Source organism: Pygoscelis adeliae, unplaced genomic scaffold, assembly GCF_000699105.1.
Source record: "Pygoscelis adeliae isolate BGI_AS28 unplaced genomic scaffold, ASM69910v1 Scaffold38, whole genome shotgun sequence".
Classification (NCBI taxonomy): domain Eukaryota; kingdom Metazoa; phylum Chordata; class Aves; order Sphenisciformes; family Spheniscidae; genus Pygoscelis; species Pygoscelis adeliae.
The window spans coordinates 4,181,690-4,204,337 of record NW_008825614.1 but is presented as its reverse complement, the minus strand read 5'-3'; the positions used below and the strand labels follow the sequence as shown (position 1 = coordinate 4,204,337).

Here is a 22,648-nt window from a genome sequence, read left to right as displayed (position 1 = left end):
GTAATAAAAGAACAAGGTTCTGTTCTAATGGTAATGGCGTATGACAGACATATCACTTTGTCTGTCCTCAGCACCAGAAAGAGGAGAATTGGAGAAAGGTCACCTGACCTGCCTGTGCTGTTGTGCGAATGCTATACTGAGCTTTGAACTCCAGCCTGGAAGCACAATTATTTATAATACTAAATGATAAAGAAACCTTTATAGAGCCTACAGTAATTAGAATAAAGCTTATACAATAGTGCAGTGGCCTGGCTCAGAAAACACGCTGGCAAATCCGTCACAGTGGCAGAAACTGAAGCTTATGTGTTGAAACTAAACACCTTCATTTGTGTCTGTGTGAACCCTCCTTTGCTTTTTCAAAGCTTGTTTGTGTTCAACAGTGCCGAAAGTTTATTGTTTGCTGATTTTTTTTTTTATTTAATTTTTTTAGCTGTTGTCAGGGAGTATCTGTCTGGGTTTTACAGCCATTTTTTAATAATTTTTTTTTAATCCCCAGCAGCAACTTGGTTCATGAAGTTAGTTAGTGGTGGTCTTTCTCGCAGTTACTGTACGTTATACTTCCACAGATGAACAGTTAATGCCTTAGACAAGCTTTCAATAGATGCTGTTTGCTGAATCTCTATTTTCAGCCCACAGTTTGCACTGGCGCAGCTTTGGTAATACGCTCAAGTGTTTGGAGACAAGGAGACAGCCTTACCTGCGAGTGTGTCAATCTACTGGCAAACATCTAGGTCACTTCTGAAAAGCTGTGCTTTTCTCCCTCTTGTATAGTGTTAAAGTTAGTTCGCTGCTCTTTGCAAGGATTCTTCAAAGTCGGCCTCAGCAGCAGATGGAACAACTATTGGCTCTAGAAATGCTGAGAAGCATCAGGGGGAGTTTGCCAAGGATCATCCTTTAAATCTAGTAAGACTTGAACACATCCCTGAAACTCCTTTAAGACCTTGGCAACTCCTGTTTTGGCAAACCTTTTATCAGTGGCCCTCACCAGTGTTTGAACATTGTGCTGGGCAGACTAACCTGGCATCTCCTGTTGTCTCACTCGCCTTTCAACAGATGTGACCTGGAATAGTCAAATTCACCTCCTAGGTTTCTGTACTGTAACTTTTAGGAAGCCATGAAGTAGAGATGCCATTATGCTGCGCTGCACACATTCTGTCAAGTTTTGGTTAGGAAACTGAGCTGGCGTCGTACATTCTTCCAAGAAGAAATCTGTGCCAGAAAAATTGATTTAAGAAACAGAGCTAGTGGAGCCTGTCCAAAAGAAAATGCGTGTGTCTTGCGGAAATGGATTTTAACACAGCTTCTTCTTGAGCAGTTTTAAAAACAGCCGGTATGCTAATCATACCATTCAAATTTACCAAGGCCTCCTCCACAACCCATTTGAAAGGCAACTATCTTTGAAGTTTGCCAAATTGTGCTGGATTTCCAAAGTCTGTCTTAAGCACATTTTGCCTTTGATCATGTAAATGCTTGCATGCTGCTCTGTTGGGTGTTCAAGGTGGTTACACGCTCCCAAGTAAGTAGGAGAGAACAGGCACAGGTGCAGATAAGGACTAGACAGAATAACCTACCAGTCCACCTTGTGATTAACTTCAAGCTTCTTGCTTGTACAGGGCCATGCAGGAGAGAAAAAAACCCAATGTTATAGAGAATATGTTTATCTGAACAGTGACCTTTACCATGCTACCAGGATTCTCACCTGATAGCTAGAGTCTTCACTGACTTCAGATGAAGTGCATTCTACTCTTGAATAAGGACAGCAACATCACCCTTACTTGTAAACAGCCAGGGCCCTGTTCATTCCTGCCTTTGTTCCTAGCTTTTTATGTTGCACATGTAAATATGGCATCTAGTGCCTGCATGATGCAATATCCTAGGCCCTTCCATGTAACCTTTCAAGTACAGTAATTCTGGAGTGAATTTTCAAGGTAGGTTGTAAATGTAGCTAAATGATTCCCCATATTTAATGGAGCACAGTGCATTTTCTGTAGCATCTGCTGAAAAACAGGAGCAATTCAGTGTGAAATGTGACAGGACAGAATCCCTGGGCACTTTTCTTTTAACCTTGTTATGACCTCAGCCCTAACCCTACTCACAGTTGTGTCTCCATCAATGGCAACAGCACACAGATTGTCCAAATCAATTTTTTTGTTCTTTTCAAATACTTCTGGCAGTGATGTTACTATTTGCTCAGCAGTAGCACCTGGGAGTTGTGACAAGGAAAGGAAATGTGTTTCAGACAAGCCAGAAGCAGCACTAAGCAGTTGGATATACACAATCCGATTCTCCTCAACTGCAATATCCAGACAAATACCAGTGTGAATCCTTAACTGAAGATGGTACTTTATTTTCACATTATCTGATCCCCTGATCACCAAAGTAAACATTGGATTGAAAATTTTTCATGTTGCCTATAGTCAGCAATAGAATTGTCTTGGAAAGACTTAGAGCTTGCCTGTCAACCACAGCACAGATTGGCCTTAAAATGGCCAGAGACTCTCCAGGGGAACTTCTTCCTTTTTTGAGGAATATCTGATGATGATGCTATAGTTGCTGCCATATGCACCAGCTGTGTCTTGCATCTTGTTTATAGTATACGAAGGATAGAAAGGGACCAACAGTGTGCTTGCTCCATTCTCACCCAGGCAAGGTAAGCCTGGATACAAAACTACAGCTGAGTCACTGTTGACTTTCTTGCCAAGTACATCTGATACCAGGGACAAAATAAAGAATAGGAGTCTTTGGAAATGGGTATTTTAATTCAGACACACCGCAGGCTATGTCATTAGGAAAAATAAGTAAACTATTTGCTATGGGGAGCTGGCTGGGGATTTTCCTGTCCCAGTCAAAACTGATAATGGGACTACACTCCCCAGTTTCAGTAGGAAAGCTTTCTTGACTCAGGATAAAAATACGATGAAAAAAAAAGAAAAACATCTGAAGGAAAGGAGAAAGGAAAAGGCCATAAAATGGCCTGGTAATAAGAACATTCATCTAGATGAAATTTCTGATTCTACTTCGGGCAAATTGTTGACTTGAACTTCATTTTAGGTGACTGCCCTAAGCAGCCCTGTTAACTTGGGTATATTTGTCTCCCTTCCCCTCATTTCTCTCTTTTGTATGATAGTGCAGAATGTGAAAATTTATCCTGGGGACATCTTGGGGAAAACATTAAGCTCCATTACGTACATAGCTGCATCAGTTTACTTGCCACATCAAGCTATGACGATTACAGAAGCCTAGCTGATAAGTAGACATACAGATTCCTCATACCCTCAAGCTGCCATTTTTGAACATGTTAAAGGAAAGTAATTAATTTCAGCTCTACAGACGATAGATGCATTGCTCTTCAAATGCAGAAGGATATTGGTGTTTCCTCTTCATAACACTTCTTTTTATTTAGCGATATCAAATATTTTTGGAACCATGAGCTAATTGTTCTGCACAGCGCTGTGAAGTACTCCAGCTAAAAAGAGGACAGCTGTGTGATAAAGAAGACTGATCATGGCTATGTACAGGTGGTCAGAGGGCGTGACTGCTTGTGTTAGATGGGGCCAAACTCTTTTCCCTGAACAGACGAGGAACCTGTCTGAAACTAACCCGTGGCACGTTAGGCCTCATATACTAATGGCAATTACTGTCCCCTTTATTGGATGAAGAGCTCAGCAGCTGCTGAATGTCTGTCCAAGCAGCAGGAAATTAAGGCATGCTTATTTCCATTAAAGAGAGTACTGAGGTATTTTAGAGTGAAGAACAAGAGTTCTCATTAAAGTGATGTAAGACGCACCATCCCTGCTAGAATGTCAAGGCTACGTTTACAGAAAGTTTATCTCCAAGTTTTGAAAGGCTCTTTTATTTTTGAGACGTTCCGGGCTGCACACAATTCTTTATATGCCACTAATTTAAAAAATTCTTGTAAATTAATCTATTAAGCTTTTCAGCACCAGAATAACAGTTAGCACTAGAATATTATAAATCAGTAAATTCAAAACATTTTTCAGTGCTTGCATTTCCCAATCCCCTTGTCAGTGCATCAAACAGGTTAGAAATAGCTGTAAGATAATTAAGGAAAAGTTTATAGTATGGATGCAGTGATGTATAGGGAGCTGTAAACTGAGACCTCATTTGCCTTATGTCTGCTATGCTACTTGGTGCTATGCTACTTCTTTAGTATTCCTGTGCATTCTTAATGGAGACCTCGTAGCTAATTATCTCTTTACCTGGAAGCCTTTTTCCTTTGCTGCCCATGCTTTTAATCCCAAATAGCAAAATGTAGAGCTGGTGATAGAATCTTGGAGACTATTTTCCTCTTCCTTGCTCTTCTTCCTATACATGACATCCAGACATATAAACAATGACTTTTTAAACCATTTGTTAGAACACAATGAAGTGATGTGTATTAATGGAACTTCTTAAGATGCTTTTCTAAAATAGAGAATGGGTTCCGAACAACAAAAACAATGTTAATAGCAGTATCTAAAAAGCAGCAGCAGTAGGGACTTGCACAGTATTGTTCCTGCCTTCCACCCCTCCCTACTTCCCTAAAAATAATACATGGAGGGGCTCCTAGGATGCTTTTTCAGATTAAGTCTCCACAGCTCTGTTTCCTGATACCATGTCTCTCTGGCAGGAGTCCATCTCTCAAGCAGAGTTGCCAGCCAGTCAGCCCTTGTCGGGCTCAGTTGGCACTTTTTATAATGAAAACTCAGAAGAAAACATAACAAAAAGAAAAGGCAGGGAAAAAAACCTCTGAAATCTGTGATCACAAAACAAAAGTGGGACACCCGAATTAAGCAGGACCGCTGCATTTCTGAGAGGTCTTCAAAAATCAGGCAGGGGACAATAGAGATGTAAAGCAAAGTGGTAATGACAAACGTACAATGTGTGCTTCTACTAGTTCACTACTGTTCCTTGCTGCTAGCTCCTTCCTTTCCTGGTATGAATAAATAAAACACCCCCTTTTTCCTAAGTGGGAAAGTTGCGGGGGGGGGGCAGCAGGTAGTAATTTTCGTTCTTTTTTGGTTAAATGATCCACAGCATTGGCTTCATAGTGAAGACCAAGATATTACACCAAGCTCTATTACTTTCAGGAGGCAGCTACTAAAGCCCGGTTCAGTTATAGAATCCCTCAGGGTTCAGGAGTGCTGGAATCTGACATTTTGTTTCTGCTCTGCGTCTTACTCTGTTACTTAGAAATACCTAAGCAACAACTTCTGCAGAAGTTTTATGACAGAACTGCCCATCTAGTGTCACTTGGAACAAAGAGCTTGAATGAGAAACAGCAGCATTTTGCAAGAAGAGACTGGAAGAGTCCCAAACAAGAAAACAGTGTCACAATGTCAAGGGTTTTTTAATGCCACTAAGATAGCTGTTGAGCTGATATTGCCAGTTGGCCATGCTGTCCTAAGAATAGCAGTAAAAGGGCTTTAAGAGAGCATGGAATCTGGAGCTGCATAATGAAACAGAGAAAAATTAGATTTTCTGGTTGCAGTGGTTTTCATTGATCATCCTCACGTTTGGGTGGGCTTGTTCTGGGGGGAGAGTTGGAAAATACTTAGGAGAGGGTCTTTCCGCTGAGGAAGGGGAACCAATCATGAGGAGAAATATATGAAGTTCAGCTTGGGACATAGCGTTCTTCACTGGGCGCTGCCGAGTATCACAGCACTGCAAAGATGAAGGACCAATATTAGCTCTAAGTTAAATATAGATAACAAACTAGCCAGTTATGCCAATATCAGATTAATTTCTAGTTTCCTTCATAATGTGAAATTCCTATAAAGTAAAGGTCATCCTTTATTCCAGAGATTTATTTTTTGGACTCCAAGCTGTTAGAGTCTCTAAATCAAGGAACGTGTTTATTCCAGGAGCACAGGCTTGTGCAAAATAATAGTAACGTAGCACTGTACCTATTTCATGGATTAGGAGGCGGCTTGAAATGGAAGCGAGGACTGTCATTCTACCAGATCCTTCTAGAAGGGAGCCAGGTACTTCACTTCAGGAATTAAATCTTCCCTTTTGCATTTTCAGCTTAAGTGTTTGGGTGTTTTGTGGCATGTGTTGATAATGAAAAGTAAAGTACATAGGCTGCGTTGGCAGGGCTGTCTACTGGACAGCAATGTAGCCATCTTTTACCAAATGTAGAACTTCTTTTCAACACAGAAAGTAAATTTCTGAGGTGATTGAATCAAATTCTAATGTGATCAGCCTAGAAGCTTCCAGAAACTGCTTGCTTTGTCTGCAGAAGGGTGGTTTGCTTCCGTGTTACGTGCTAGATTTGAAATTAGCTCCTCTTGACACATTCAGGCAGAATGCAATTCAAACTAAGCATGAAAGAAATGTATTTTGCAGTAAGTATTCCTGTACCCGCAGCTGAATGATTATCATTTAACAAGGGAGCTCTACAAATTTTTTAATCTGAAACATTTTAATCTGTAATCCCTGGTAGCTGTGGATATCTGAAGAGAAGCAACATTTAGCAGCAGAATGGAGAAGAAATCTATTTTATTTTCAAATTCAAAGAGACAGTTTCTTATAGGTTATTATTAACTCTAGAGTTATATGAAGTGTTTGGCAAATATTTCACTGAAGTTTCTCAGAACTACACATTTGTTGTACAGAATGCAGTTTGAATTGTTTAGTGTAAAATGAACTGGTGCAGAAGAGGCTTTCAGAGAAATTATGTGGAAGTAGTCCTTTAGAGTACACACATTTTTCAATGCAGTGTGGCTACATCTTGTGATTTGATAATGGATAGCTTCCTTACAGTCCCAGTTCCTGGAGTCATGTGAATATGTGAGAATCTCATTTAAACAAAAAGCTTCCAGGCTGTCATGGCTGAAACTTGCAGATTGGTATAAATGGATCTCAAAGGCTTAGAAGGCAGCTAACAAAATGAATCTATGAGTTACTATTTTAATCAAGTGGGATTAATTTTCAGTCTCAAATCATAGAAGACTTCATGTTGGCAATTCTGCTAAGACGTAAATATTTCTCAGCAGAATTAGACTTTTTACTATAGTATCTCGAAGTAAAAGTGCTTCAGTAGTATCCAGAGAGAACATTTGAGAGCATCCAAAGAACATCAGAGGCAGGCAAACTGATGCAAGAAACCATTTTGGTTTTTGATGTAATTTGACAGGATTTAATGTATGAAACCAGTTTAAAATTTTGATCTTGATCATGTGCCTTTATCCACAAATGCTGCCAGAGTATGAATTCAAATGTGTACTTTTGGTACTAATGAATGAGTTTAGTTTCTGTTTGTTTCATTTCAGTTGCTACATTTTTCCCTGTTGCTTTTAAAGGAAAGAGAAGCTAATGCCATGACTGGTGTTGCTGGAAAAAAAAGATTATTAAGAAAAATGTCTTTGATAAAAGATTTCTCCGTATCTTGACACGTGGAGTGCATGGAGGGGAAGACCTTGTCTCTTATGGGAACACTGGAGAGAAGGCTTTTCAATTTCCAGTCGTCATGTTACAGAAAGAATATGACTTCGAGTATTTCATAAGTTATTAGTGTTTCTTAAACTTCTTTGAGTGGATGTGCCAGCACCTGCTAGTAAATTTAAAATAAGGGGCCATTCATAAGAGCTATGTGTGTATGGAGATGCAGCGCATGGGTTCGTACAGGCTTTCAGCTGACATGCCAGGCAGTGACATGTCATGTCATGAATCAGCCACATCGTGTTACGTGATTTCAAGCTAACAGAACACAACAGGAGTTTCATAGTGACAAACACAACCCAACATGACATATCCATGGGAAAATCGGCACAAAAAGCTTCTTAAAGTTGAGTTTCAGGGGTACATTTATTCGTCTCCAAAATGCTCCAGAGAAAACTATGAAGCAGTGTGCCAGAAAAGGGAGTAATGTAGTGACAGAATTACTAAAGCAGCTTTAATTCGGTGTACAATTAGGAAGAAAACATATGTATATGACAATTCTGGAGAGTATTTTTGTTGTGTTGGGTTCTTGTGAATGTCTTTCTTTCCAAAGGTAGCTCTCTCAGGGCTGCAGTCATTCCAGGTCAGTGATTATTTTTATCTTTAGCCATGCTAAGAGCTGTATAGACTTCAGGTTACAGCTGTAAGTTAATGTATTTTGAATTTAGCTTTTGGTTGCCTCAGTAAATCTTGAATCCTTCTAGTATAAACTCTCTTGTTTTTTCTGCTTTGCTTGCGATCAGAATGACCCCCTTTTGTGCCTGTTTCCAATATTCTTAGTCTTCTCTGAAATTATCTTCTTTCCCTTTCTGGGTACTCCTAGTTTCTGATGTCCACTGAAAATAGAGTCCACAGTTAAAACTCTGGGATGAATTAATTAATCTCTGTTTGCTTATTTTTCATCATAAATGTGTGGCTAGCCTGTGCTTTCTACTTTCTGTATAAAAGGCACAGACCTAATTTGGGGTCAGGGAAATTCAACACATACATTTGGCTAGGAAATGCATGTCAAGTGGCATTTCATTCGTGATATCAGAAGTTAAAATGGTGTCACATGACTGTTTGCCTACTACATTTCATGTCTGAATTTGCAGTTCTTAATTTCACAGCCTTAGAAATACCAATTTCTCTACACAAAATGAGTCCCCCTAGTGAACTGCAGCTCATAGGCAGAATGATGTGGTGGTGTAATACCCGGGAGATTTACTACTTTACCAAACAACTGAAGTTCATTGAGGCTAGCAGGTGAGGAAGACAACAGCCACATCATTTTGGCTAGCCTAAGCGAGAAAATAGCACAGATATTCAGAGACCTGCAGAGCAGAACAAACTGACTAGATACTTTCTCTTCTGCCTTCATTTTAAAATGAGCAAGATGGTCCCAGAGTGTCAGGAGTGGTGACATCTAGTTTCATTTGTGAAGTCTCACAATAGTTGGACTCTGGCTGGAGATGTGGAATACCTGTCTCCAAGGGATCCCCTGGTGCCTGTTAAAAGTATGGGTAAGCACTGGAGTCCTCTCCTGAGGGGAGAGGCTTAGAGCATCCCCCTACCCCACTGTCCCTCTACACACTGATGTGGGACCTTTGAGGACTTCATCAAACCTGGTGGAGATTGGCTGGTGCACTCAAAATGTCTGTAGAGATGAAGATTGCCAAACATGCATACACGCACACAGACTTCATGTGCCCAACTCACACATATGCACACAAACAGACTAATTTTGAGGCTAAAAATATTCTCACATTTGGACAACTCTCAGGGGTTTTACTGGCATGACATCTTAAATTTCAAGTGGATGCAGTATGTATTGCTACTGCTTTTCTTGCACTGTTGTTCTTCACCCCCAAATGATTACAGTTCAGTGCTGGGTGGAAGGATTCCCATGATAGTATCATTTGGGACTCACTTTGTAAATTGCTCTGGGCTCAAACAGAGGAAAATAATACTATATAAATACATGTTATTACTGGTGAAGCGATAAAATTATCTTATGCTTACCAAGTTATCCTAGTGTCTTGTCTTGATCGTAATTAACTGGTGACATACACTTTGAGTCAGTGCTCTAGGATTTGTGCCCAGAATAAGTCACAAAAACATAACAGCTTTAGTATGGGAGAAAAGGATGAAGGGGGCTTTTTTTTTTCTCCCTTTTTTTCTTCTGGATAAGATATAAAAACTGCCCAGAGCTGGCCCTGTTCAGAAATAGCGAATCAGCCTCTTGGAATTTTTTTTTAAGATGTCAACTTCCCTCTCGTATACTGCTGTGAAGACAAAGAATATCTTAATGTCTGTATTGAAGTCATCATTAAAATAAAAGGAGATCTGTAGACATCAGCTATAAATCATCAAGAAATAGCTTGTGGGTAACCTTTGACACAATTGAACCTACTTGAAATGAGCTAGGGCTGGATTCATTGCCTTTAGTGAAGCCAGTAGGTGGACTAAAGGTCTCCTCTCTCTCCCCCTCTCTCTTTCCATCTCTTACAGTGTTAGCTTCTGGGAGGTGCATGTGTTCTGGCTGAGTGATGGAAATGCATTTGGATGTGTTCTTAAATAGACATTTGTTTTATGTCTGAAAAGAATAGGCCAATCTTAACAGTGTGATGCTGGGGCTATTTGAAAGGTATTTTTTAAGGCAGTTGTCTTCTTTCAGCTTTACAAAAACTATTTTAACCAATTGTTTAGACTTGAGGAACAGCATGGAATATCTATTGTGTATGGATGCATGCATGTTCTCCAGAATTAACAGGAAAATGGTAGATAAAAATCTGCCTAATTTTACATAATAGACTTTTGGCGTTCTTGTGATCTGACTTCAAATTCATGCTGAGTTTCTACAGTATTACAGAAATACTAGTTTGCAGTTGTTAATTTTAATTTCTAAGATGCTAGTTTTTAAAAGGAACTGAAAGTGTTCAGCATCTCATGGGGACAAACTATGAGTCTTACTAATGAATCCAGCAATTAGTGGTTCATTGTGCCTGCCAGCAATTTGGCCCCGATACCGGTCCTGATGGTGATTTCATTTTTGCTGGTGTGAATCAGGAATAGGATCTGAAGTCTATTCACCAAGGGGGGCTGAATACTTCTTCAGCGCTGTTCTGCTTGTAATCTGCATTCAGTACTGACAGCAGCAAATAAAAAAAAGGAACTACAATATATTTAATTATGATTATTACGGTTGATTAATATGTTCATTGGGATAATTATATAATATCAATAGTACTTATTAAACTTAAAGGGTTGTAAATGGTGGTGTCCCCATGCAGTTAGATAAATATATATATATGACATATGCCCACTTCGCATAGAAGAAACCCTTTTCCTAGATTGAAGTATGTATTTTCTCCAGTTTTGTAAGTAGAGAATTGAGACTAAAGAGGTGGCCCTTTACTTTCTGTAGCCATTTGCACTTGTGCAAACCACTAAAATTTATATCTGGTGATATTTTATCATAACTTTGCAAAGATGTCAGTGACCGTGTGCAGAAGACGATTGGATAATGAGTGACTCATTCAAGTTCACAGAGAAAATTTGTTGGAAAGTCAGGAACTGAACCCGAGTCTCTTTGGCATGACCCAAGGAATCAGCAATAAATAAAAGCATGACCGTGGCATGGGAAAAGGCATGACCCTTCCCAACAGGTGTACTCTGAAGTAGTTAACCCCACGTATGTAATTATGAGTGGGGTATAAATATTAAGCAAATTCTTTTTCTATGCGTGCAGTACTCAATGGTGGAGCATGTGTTTGCTTTGAACATTCCCTACAGTACGTTAAACTCCCTCCAGTTTCTGGAACTGCTGATTAGATTTCATCTTACTGCTAAAAGGAGGTGAAATGAAAAAATACCCAGCAAGACAGAGCTGTAAAATCATTTTGATTTTAGTAATCTGGGATGTTGTTAATAGCACACAAGCATTAAAGACGGATGAGTTTTGTGTTGATAGTTTCCCTTTGAAAAGCTATTAGTTGGAAAAACAAATTGTCAAGCAGGTCATATCTACAGTTACAAAACATATTTTGACATTTTTCTTACAGTTGTATGTATCTATAAATAAAAACAGTGCATGTTATCTTTGCACTACTTATTTGTAGTGCTGCATACATTGCTGCCTCTCTTCGTGAAAAATCTACCTAGACTACATAGAGTTATCCAAAGTCAGAGAAAGCACAGGTGGTTTTTGAAAAGGAATTTCTTAGCCCACTGCCAGTTATCCAAGCTGTTTGAAATCTCTTTTCTTTCAAGCTCTTTTGACTTGTTTCTTCTAAAGTTTTCAACAGCTGGGGGTTTTTTTGTTTTGTTTTGTCTTTTTTCCCCCCTGAATCTTAGAATCCGTGCAGCATCTTTGCTTCTCCTGCCTGACCACAGCAGGAGGAGGGGTCTGTTGCTAATTTGTTTTGATACGGTACGCTTTGGTCTGTATTCTTTTTGAAATTAATTCCTTTTGCAGGTGTGGGGTTAGAGGTGGTGGTGTGCTCCCAGCGAAGGTGTCATCCACCACAGAGAGGAGGTGGGAGGCTTTGATCAGTGTGGCTTCTGTTTTCTTGTTGTTCATTTAAAATGTATCAGTTTGTAATGCTGTTTGGCTTTGCAGGTCCTTGTTTTATTTCCTTCCAAGTCCTTCCCGTCCTTTCAGGTTTTGTTGTTTTCATTGCTGTTCATTCTGCTTAACATTTATTGGGGATTATTCGTTGGAAGGTGGTGACTCCAAGTTCAATTTAGGCAGCAAAGAAAATCCGGTCTAATGTCTATTTCCATTTTTTAAACAGCCTTGTTATGGGTGGGAGAGTGCATTATTAAGGACATGACACCACACGTTTAGACTTCTGGGTTTTATTGGGACAGAATTACATAGCAAGGATTTAAAAAAAATAATAATCTAACCGAGACCCAAGCTACAAGGCGTCATGCTTCAGGGCACAGGCCACTCCAGTTTCTGCCCAGCACTAGTTCAGGAGTATATGCCACAGATCAAACTGACAGCTGTCTACTTTTTCTTGCAACTTCTTTTGAAGCAGATGGACATTTTGGGAGGTTCAGTACAGTATCAAAAAACCAAACCATTGGTCTGAATAAGAGTGGCAATTGCTCTGCTCTTCCTTACGACTCAGCTGTTCACTCACTCTGTGAGATTAGGCAAATCATTTAGCCACTTTGTGCCTTATTCTTCCCATTTGTGAAATAAGGCAAAAGCTGGCAGAGTAATTATGAGCTTTCATTAATTAATATTCCTATGGTACACTGTAGAAGTGATTTTTTTCCCCTCTTGCACTTTACTACTTCCAATGTATTTCAGTGGGGGCAGTTTGGAAGAAGCATTCTTTCTAGGAAGGATCCTTTCCCCTCCTGTCCCCAACAATTTTGTGATCCTCTCTAGCGATTTTTACCTCTTGTGAAGTGATTTGCATGGTGAAAAGCATGAAAAATCAGTTGTTGCCTTCCCCTGAAGATTTGCAGTATCTGCATCAATCCCTGCTGACCTGTGCCTAAGTCACTCTTCCTGCTTAGCAGCTGACTTGAGCCTTCTTAGAGAAGCGCTTCATTAATAGCATTATACCAAATAAATAGGTACAGCAGTGATGTGAGAAATACAGCTGAACAATAATTATTAGAATCAAAAAGCTAACAACAGGACCCAAGTTTGGCATGAAGTACGGACTAGCAGAATCCCAAGTGGCCAGTCTCTCTGCACTGACACATGTTGTATCTTTACTCAATATGGACCCTTCTCATTTCAGGCCAAACCTGGCAGGATTTGCTCAGAACAAGCTTCACTGAAGGTTTTTTTATAAATGAGGCTACTGAGTTAAAATTTTGCTCATTCAGAGATGCAGTGTGAGAAGGAGCTTTTTCATTATGAGGTGCAAGCAAATGCTAAAAGCTCTTTGTTCCAGCAATTTTGTTTCGTGCTGTACTGAAAATCCACATACTGGGTCCTAAGCAGTGTGGTGAGCAACTCTCACTTCTGCTTGTTTCAGTCTAACAGAAGAGCACATGCCCAAACAGCAGAATAATGGCAATAGGAGTAAGTCAGTTACTTTTGTATGGATGAAAATGAATGTTTGAAGTTTGGATCTGAGTTGGGATAAGCCTCCGTAAGTCATCAGGTTTCCCTAGAGGTTGATGTGACTGAAAACTCACGATCAAGCAAAAATAGCCTAGAAATCTCATACCAGCCACTTTCCTCAAACGCATAGTGCTCTTTGTCTGTGGAGATTACCAGGAGACTTCATAAGGATGGTGGGCATTTTAGCAGTCCAAAGCCAGCCAGGAGCTGCAAGTATGGTTTGGAGGATACTTCTCTGAGAATTTGAGAAACTAAATGAATGCATTTTGGGTAAACACACACCAGTCTGCTCATTTTTTGCTAAGCTGCATGCCCTGGTATCTTCTGTTGGCCAAACAGCCTGCCTTGAGCTCCACAAGACCCCAAAGGGCTAGGTCCCATTGCAGCACTTGTCTTTTCTGAAGAGTTTTAAAGAGTTGCTTTTAGGATTCTGTGTGCAGAGTTCTGACCAGTTGCTACACAAAATTAAGGCCTTTGCCCCAGGTCATCATTGAATGTAGACTTTGAAGAGGAGTTACGTAGCTCCGTCCACAGACACTGCTTTTAGGCTGCCCTGCAGCTGAAACAGCCCACACTCTTCCATGTCTGAGCTAGCTGGAGGACTAAAATGATCCTGGACTTGTTTTGGCATTTGGTCCTCTGTTAGTTCAGCATCTGTATTCTGTGGCTCATAGAATAGAGCGATACTACAGAGTAAGCGCTGTGCATCGGATAAAAAGGTTGTAGGGAGGAGGGGAAGGCATCCAGCTCATAGGGCCTTCCGTGTGTATAGGCAAGTCATTTTGCATGCTCCTCTTTTGTTCTTCCTGTATCTGTTTGTGAATCCTGCGTACAACTTCAGGAAACAACAGTGCTAAATACAAAGGGAAAACCACCCAGCAGCTCTCTTATTTTACTGTGACAACATGTGGACTAGACAAAATCAAAGCTTGGGGTTTCCAGGGCGGCAAATTAGTCTTTGTAACTGCAGACTTCTTTCCTGGCAGCTAGGCTTCCTGTAAAGAAAAATAAAAGGGGAAGATGTTTGGGATCTTTCTGAGAGGACAAAGTCCCCAGAGAATATCTTCACCAAAAGACCCTAGCATTGTAAAAAAGGACTGGGAAAAAATCCTGTCTGTCCCTGGTACTACAAAACAGATGAAGTTGGTGTGTTCCTGCACCACTTTTCCCCATGAACAGGAATGGAGATTGTGGAAGAATACTCCCAGTGTATAAATCGGCCTTTGGGAGTAATCTATTCCTTCAGTAGTCCCCTAAAAGAAGCAGATGAGAGAACAAAAAGAATATTTGTCACAAATATAAGGCAGCTCAGTTCCCCCCTTTGTTTTGAGTCCCACGAATAAGAGTATTCAGGCACTATTAGTAAAGACTGGAAGTACTAACTTTGGTTGGGTAACATGCACTGAGTCCAGAAAGTGTCTACCTTCTGAGAGCAGCACATTCAGGAAAAGACACTCGGCAAAGCAACACCATAAAAACGTCTGCTCTGGGTATAGACAGAAATCCAGGCTGAGATGTTTCTGCAGCTATCTATCAGAGAAGGAAAAGTCTGTGCACTCTGCAGGATCGGAAAGAAAGAAGACAGTTCTTCCTAATATTTACCCTCTGCCTTGTCTTTGGTGCCTTTTCTTTTCCTTTCTGACAAGAGTCTAGTTGTGCCTTCTGCTTTTGGCACTGAAACTTGTGGACAAGAGTAGGATAAACTGACTTCTCTGAACCTGAAGAATAATTCTGTTGTGTTTATTATCATGTCGTAACCAAGATGCCTGTTTATATGTCTCCATCTCTTTTTCTGTGTAGTTAAGAGAAATTTCCACCTTTGCAGGAAGGGACACATTATTCTTAATCAAAACTTGAGAATGCGGCAGGAGGAGGTACAGCTGCAGATGAGCATTATCTAATTCACCCATCCTGTCATGTGAACATCCCTGCTTAATTTAATACAATTATTTCATCAGTGAGGGTAATATCAGCAGCATGATTCATTTATACAACGTTTCACAACTGCCTTTACCTCTCGGCTTCTTATTATCACTACTGATAATTTCACCATGAGTGGCTTCAGAGGAAGGGGAGGGGATGTGAAGGAAGCTGCCAGTATCTTTGTGTGAGTGTGTGGACAATGGTAGGCTTGAGGGACAGTGATGCCAAAGGATTTTCTTTGCATATATGCTGTTGCAGCTCGGTTTCTGATACGTTTTGGTTAGACATTTCTGGATGAGCAAGAGACTGAATGGATAAGCCACTGACTGGCTGCATTGTTCCGTGGGCAACAATAGCATCATTGTCTTCTGCCCCAGACATGCCAGTAAGTGCTCCATATTTTGCATTTCTGTTGAAATTAAGATCTCCACGAAACAGAACGAGGGTGGGGGAATGAGGCTTTGTTTCTGGTGAGGTGGCAGAGGCATTCTTTTAGAAACCCCCTCTCCGGCTTCTTATTTCTAACTCATTTGGCTGTAATTTGTACTGTCAAGGTCATTTAAATAAGCAGCAAGATGTGGCGAATGTGTTCCCAGAGGTCATGAAAAGCCTCTTTAGTAGAGCATGCTAGGCTGTGCTTATGCCAGGTCATTTAAGCACATTTGTATTGCCAGTCAGATGATACACAGAGTAGTTCATGATTTTGTAATAAACCATGCAACCTGGACCTTCAGTGTGTGCCACAGTGGGATACAGCACTTGGATTTAAATGACAGTATAATAATTCAGTAACTGTATTTTAATAGTATACTAATCTTTAAAATACGTGAAATGAAGTGAGATTATGAAATCCAAATGAACCATATGGGTTCTTTCCAACCACCACCCTTTTTTTCTTTCTCTGAGACTGGTTCATTCATCTGGGCTATCAGTCTTTTATTCAGCTCTTGGTGTTGAAATAGCGCCATTTTTAATAAACGGTTTAGAGAGATTCTCAAAATCAGATTTTATTCCCTTCTTTTTCCATATCCATTCTCCATAGAGAAAAATTAACCTTTTGTCTTAGGAGGAAGTAAATAGAGACAGCATGATTGAAAGATCAGAAAAGACACCATTTCAGCCAACTATTTGCAACATTGGTGACTGCGAGTCAGAATTCCTGGGTCTGTCTAAAACTGCCACTACATTACTGTATGACTGTGACCAAATCCTTTCCTCTCTCTTTCATTTTTTCCTCCCATATTAATAAGGCCTTTGTGTTTACCTAGCATTTTACTTTCTCAAAGGACCATACAAACCTTATAAAAGCAGTGTGAAGCACACTGAACTTACCAGCAGTATTTCTGTTTAAATGTTGCTTGTCAGGCACCTGTATTTGGAGATTTCCAGTGTCTGATGCTTAAATACAAAAGCTTAAAGTTATACGAATCCAGGTTGAGTGAAGCTACAAAATACAGCTCTTGAATATTTTGTTTACCCCCCAAATTCTGGTGTAGATGAAGGGTTCTTCTTTCTTCCCTCCTATGTCTAGAGATCAGCTGGGGAAAAAAAATCTAGAGCAAATCAAGGATTTAAAGTTCCCTGAGCTCCAAAGTTTTGGTTAATGACAGTCTTCCAATCCTGGGAAGCAAACCACCAGCTCTCCCTAAAACAACGACTATTCTGACACTGCTGTGATACAGGAGATGGGAATCTCTTTACCAATGCTTTGCTTTTGCTGTGGGTACTTCATTTTATTAGCCCTCCGTCGTGTGTTTTCGCTTATGCTTTATTCTCTACATTTATTTTTTTTGCGTGTGTTTTGTTTTGTTAGACAAATGCGCTACTTTAAAGGAAACATTTCATAACCTTTAATCAAGATCATATTTTACTTTCATCACATCTGTGTTTATATTATTACAAGCCTTTTGGGTCTTAACGTCCTCTGGTCTAAGCATTAATCGTTTCGGTTGATATATAAACAAATGTTTGACTTTGTTTAACTCTCTAAAAAATACTGGCTTGAAAAAAAACCCCTTATCAATGGCATCTTAGAATAACTGCATGTCAAAAAAAGGCAGGGACCAATCAATACTGAGCTTTCTCAAATGAAAACTAAGTGCAGGGAGTAGTTCTAGATTCTGTGATCCCACTGTATAAAATCGAATCTCCTGGCTGTTGAAAGAGACCATCTACCTGGAGTGAACATGCTACATCTATTTTTTTCTTTTTATTACTCTTATTTGCCCTAGCTGTCATGCTGCTCTTACACACAGCCTTGGTATAACTGAGAGTGAAGCCTGCTAATCCGTAATGGGGCAGAATGTTAGCTGAGAGATTTTAGAATTAAAAATAAAGGTAGGCCAACACCTAATTCTTCTCGTGGTTACACAGACACAAATCAATAATGAAGACAGTGCAGTTCTTGATTTAAACTGGAAGAGGAGAGAATTTTGAATTCATGTCTGCAGATAGGAAGAAGAGTAAAATGGCTCACTGAGTATAGGAGTGAAGATCCTAACAGTCATCTTCACACTTAACACAATTGTATATTATTACCTGTCTCCCAGATATTTTTTAGACTCCCAGGGAATAAATCAGTGTAGTTCCACTGTGGTAAAGGAAATTACTTAAATTATTATCAACTCATGATCGAACGCAGGATTTCTAAACTCTCTGACTGAATTTTTAATGTATTTGACTTCCAGTGAGGGTTTGAGAATGCTCTTTGAAATAACAGAAGTAAAAATGTTATGAAGACCAAACGGTGAAGTAATACCATTTTGTAAATACATACAATAGCTGAAAATTGTTTACTTGTCCTCCTTTATGAGAACCAAGCTTCTGTGACCTCCGATTAATTTACCATTAGCCTGAACACACAATGAAAGTGAATGAAGGGGCAATTTGGAATGACATTTATCAGCTCTGGAACTGTCGACTTCTATTATTTCCACAAGGCCTTATACTTCTTGGCTCCAGAGAAGGCTGTGCTGACTTGAATGAAGACGAGCATTCTTACTACCAAGAATAGTTACAGCGCAGACAGCTTCATTGCTGGATGCCTACAATGGGAAAAAACCACCTCCCCCGTTGCTAACTTGCATGAAATGAGACCAAAACCACTGTTCTGTAGTGGTCTTGCACGAGACCTTGCCTTCACACCAGGCTAAAAAAAGGGAAGCGAAGAACTGAGGAAAGGGAGAAGGAGCGAGGGAAGGGAAGGAAATAAACTTTATAGGGACAGGATAGCTGAGGGATTGAGTCAAAAGGACGAGACTGAAAAAAACCTTTCAGCATGAGGATGCAGGTTGGAATCCAAGCTGACTTTGCAGCAAGTGAGAGCCATTCCCATCAGGGACTGGTTTCTGCTCTGTATGAACTGAAGTGCTGCTCTTGGTCAGATTTCCAGTGGCCAGAGAGCACACTGCAGCTTTTACTACCATATCTGAAACTAATCAGACCCTTTTGTTGGGATTTACAAAAGAGGTCAAGACTTGAATATACACGGAAACTAACCCCTCTTGGATTGAACCGAAACAAGTCTGTGGGCAGGTTTGCATTGCTTCTGATACTGTCTTCCAAATAGATGACTTTGCTCTTCAGGGATCCTTGTCTGGCACAGGGTCGCTGTCTTTGGTTGGTTTGTTGGCTAGTTTGTACTTACACTTTTATGCAACTATCTCTATACTGATTTTACAACATTATAGTTACACTGTTGTGGGATTTTTATTTTTTTTTCCTAATTGAAATCGGTGGAACAGCAGAGCAAGTCCCCTTCTATTTGGCTAGTATGTTAATCTATTTTATTCTAATACAGATGGATTTGTATTTCTGTGAAGTAACGAATACCTTCTTAAAATGTCAAATGCTGGTTGAACTGGGTGATGTTTTTAACCCCAAGGCTTAAGTCTCCTAGAAGACCAACAGAACTCTGCTTTCTAAGTGCCTAAGTCACTTCTGAGAATACAGGATATAGGCTCCTACGTCCATTTTATGCATTGATTTTTTTCCCCTTTATTTTATGCACAAGTTGCATCTAGGATGGCTTAAATACCACTTTATGGATGACAGCTTTGTCCATAATGTCCCTCATACATTTGTTTGCTAAGCTTTAATTTGTTTTTAACCATGACTATTACAAAAGTGTAGAAATAATCAAATATAACAAAAATGCTTTGCTCAGAGCTTACTTCTTTAAGGTAATGGAAAAGTTATATGACAGTGCTTTGCAGAATCGTCCTGTGTTTGGAGACGTACATCTACATTGTACTTCCACAAGCGATAGGCAACTATAAAATTCCTTCTTTACTGCAGCACACCATCCTCTGTGGAAAAGAATCAGTACTATATGGTAGTAGTTACAGATACCTTAGTGGGAACAGTAAAACACTCAAACATTATGAGTCTAATTCCAGCCAGCTTTGCATTGCTGTAAGTTAGGAATAATGCTATAACAGTGAATGTACTTATAACTTAGGGAGATCAGAATCAGCTTCCGCCGTGCCTAGAGCCGAAACCCAATTGTGTGATGTAACACTTCCTGTAGCTGAAGGGTGGCTTTCCTAAGTCACAGTGTCAGGGGGAAGCTAAGCTAATATGTGATGGTTGGATCTAATGCCATATCCATTAGTTCTGGTTATTTAAAAGTCAGTTAAAATCGCTTCTAAAATATCTGCCTAGTTGAAAAGCTTTTTCTCCCTTCCCTGGTTTTTTTTTCCCCTTATTGTACTTTATTTTGGTTGAACAAAAATACATGACTTCGAATTTTAATGTGTTTTATAGCACTGTCTGTTACTCTGTGTAATCAAGCCAGGTTTAGGAATAATTCCAGTTACCCTGAAAAAAAAGTCACTCAATTTTTCTATTTTTGCATAATAATAATAATAATAACAACAACTGAAATCTTGAAGTCCAGCTCTGCAGAAGGTGAAAAAATCTAGGGGCTTATGCAGAATTATCCAGGTTATTGTTTCAAATTTTGTGGAAAGAAAGGGCACGTTCTTCCTGCTCTCTTGTTGTGGTGGAAGAGAAATATTTATTTCCTATGATATTTTTGTGCTTGGAATTCTAAGCCTGGGAAGTTCAGAGCAAAGCACAAATTTAAAAAAAAAAAAAAAAAGTCCAACAAAAAAAAACATTCACTCAAGCACGTTTGCCCAATTTGGGCGGTGGTGGTTGAATTTTAAGTGAAAATGCTCTTCAGTTCATATTTAATTCATCTGTATCAAGTTTAAAATAAAATAACAATAAACTATTACTGTAAAAATGCTCTTCATTTTCATCATAGAAGCATGTATCTTGTTGATGTGAATAATTTCTTCAGAGACAATTCTTACATACAAAGTGCAAATGGAGGATGTTCTCTGATCATGTCATGCTAATTTTCCAGTTTATCAGTCATCTCAGTTCCGCACTGAAATGACAAGATGGTATCACATTTGATCTTAATATATATCATACAACCTTTTGGGTTTAGAAGTTCATATGAGCTGAAAACAAGTGTCTTTGCTTGGACAGTGTTGTGCCAACAGCAGTTTTTTAATAACATTCTTTTCTGCTTGTCGTAGGATGAAGTGGCCCAGCCTCTGAACCTTTCAGCCAAACCCAAGACATCTGATGGCAAGTCTCCCACATCACCCACCTCTCCTCATATGCCAACTCTGAGAATAAATAGTGGGGCCAGTTCCCTAAAATCCTCCGTGCCAGCTACATTAGCTAGTCCTTCGGCCAGAGCTAACACAATAGGTAAGCGCAGTTTCATTTGTCCCTCCTTATAACGATTAATCGATGTTACTGGAAAGTGGGCATTTATCAGCCAGTGCCAGACAGTGGTCTATGAGCTGTCACAGGTTGACCATAGTACTACATTTGTTGATGTCAGTAAAGAAACTCCCACAGACTTACCATTTCAGGAGGAGTATCTTAACTTACAGACTCGGAAAACAAAGACCTGTGTTATCAATAAAAGGTAATAAATGCTGTTCGTTTAATGGCATACATTAAAGACAGTGACCTGTCTAATGGCAGGCATTAAAGACCCATGATATTGTACTATGTCATCTAAAAGTGATGGATAAACTTTAAAAAAAATTCCCTTTTAAGTTAAAAGTCTACATATGCAAATACATCTTTGCAAAATTACAGGTTTAATCCTTAGTCCGCTAAAAAGCTGTGTGGAGCATTATTTTACCTTGGTCTGATAAGCAAAACAATCACCAGGTTCATTCAAAAAAACAAGTTTCATGTTGTATTTTGCAAAAAGTCTTGACTGGCTGTTTCTAACATTGTTCCACAAATAGTGTTAATGCTTCCTCCTGTCAAAATTACTCTCTGCCTAAAGACCATCTAAATAATAACAGTCCTAGTGGTGATTTTACAAGTCTGATGTGTTAAAGGGACTGTTCTTTGTGTGTATAAGTAAAATGTGTACACAACCCATTCTTCATCCTTCTAACTGAAACATTTTTTCTATAAAGTGATTAAATATAACCTGAATTAAGATTTCAGGATGTAAATCAAGCTCTGTTTAGAGAATTAAGTGAGGTAGATTGTTGTACCTTTGCTACTGTGTGTCTTGTTGCTCCTAAAACATCTCCTGCTGGCCACTTTCAGAGATGGCACAAAGAACAAAAGAAACCATAGGTGAAACCTAACAGAAGCTGTTTCTGTGATAATCTCAGTGCTATGTAGTAAAATTTTTTTGTGTCTCTGTGGATCTCTCCCAAGCTGTCTGTAGTCCATATTCTACCTACACAGACACTAGGAAGACCCATAATTATGTCCAAAGTTCAAAACAGATCTAGCTCCCACTGTATTAACTCTCCCACTGTGCATACATGATTATTGCTAATGTTGGTGGTGGTTATGTGTATCAGACAGAGAATATGCTTCTATGCCTTTTAGAAAAGAAAATAACTTTATTTGGTATGACATCTTACAATTACATAAATATTTTCTAAATACCATATTTGTTAATTGTTAATGCATATATTATTATTAGCCCTACACTCTTTAACTGTGGTACGTAATAATGTATTTAATCTTTAATTTGCTTGGCCCTACTGCTCTCCGTGTACAATGCATCAAGTTTCAATTTTTTCACATTAATTTTTTTGTCCCTAATAGAGTAAGCATCACATTTAGATGTTAGATGTGGAGTTAAGCATCTGACCTGCATCTCAGTGGCAGGATATCTCTTGTTCTCTCCTCTCCAATCTTCTTTCCCCA

General features: G+C 39.4%; 1 protein-coding gene across 2 annotated transcripts in view; it reads left to right on the top strand.

Annotated features, from left to right (window-relative positions):
* SOX5 (SRY (sex determining region Y)-box 5) overlaps positions 1 to 22,648 on the top strand; it is a 256,982-nt gene that overhangs the window by 202,821 nt on the left and 31,513 nt on the right. For both annotated transcript variants that reach the window (XM_009332833.1, XM_009332832.1), the window contains exon 9: positions 20,989 to 21,166. In XM_009332833.1, coding sequence (XP_009331108.1) covers positions 20,989 to 21,166 — 178 coding nt within the window. The remainder of the gene's footprint in view (positions 1 to 20,988; positions 21,167 to 22,648) is intronic.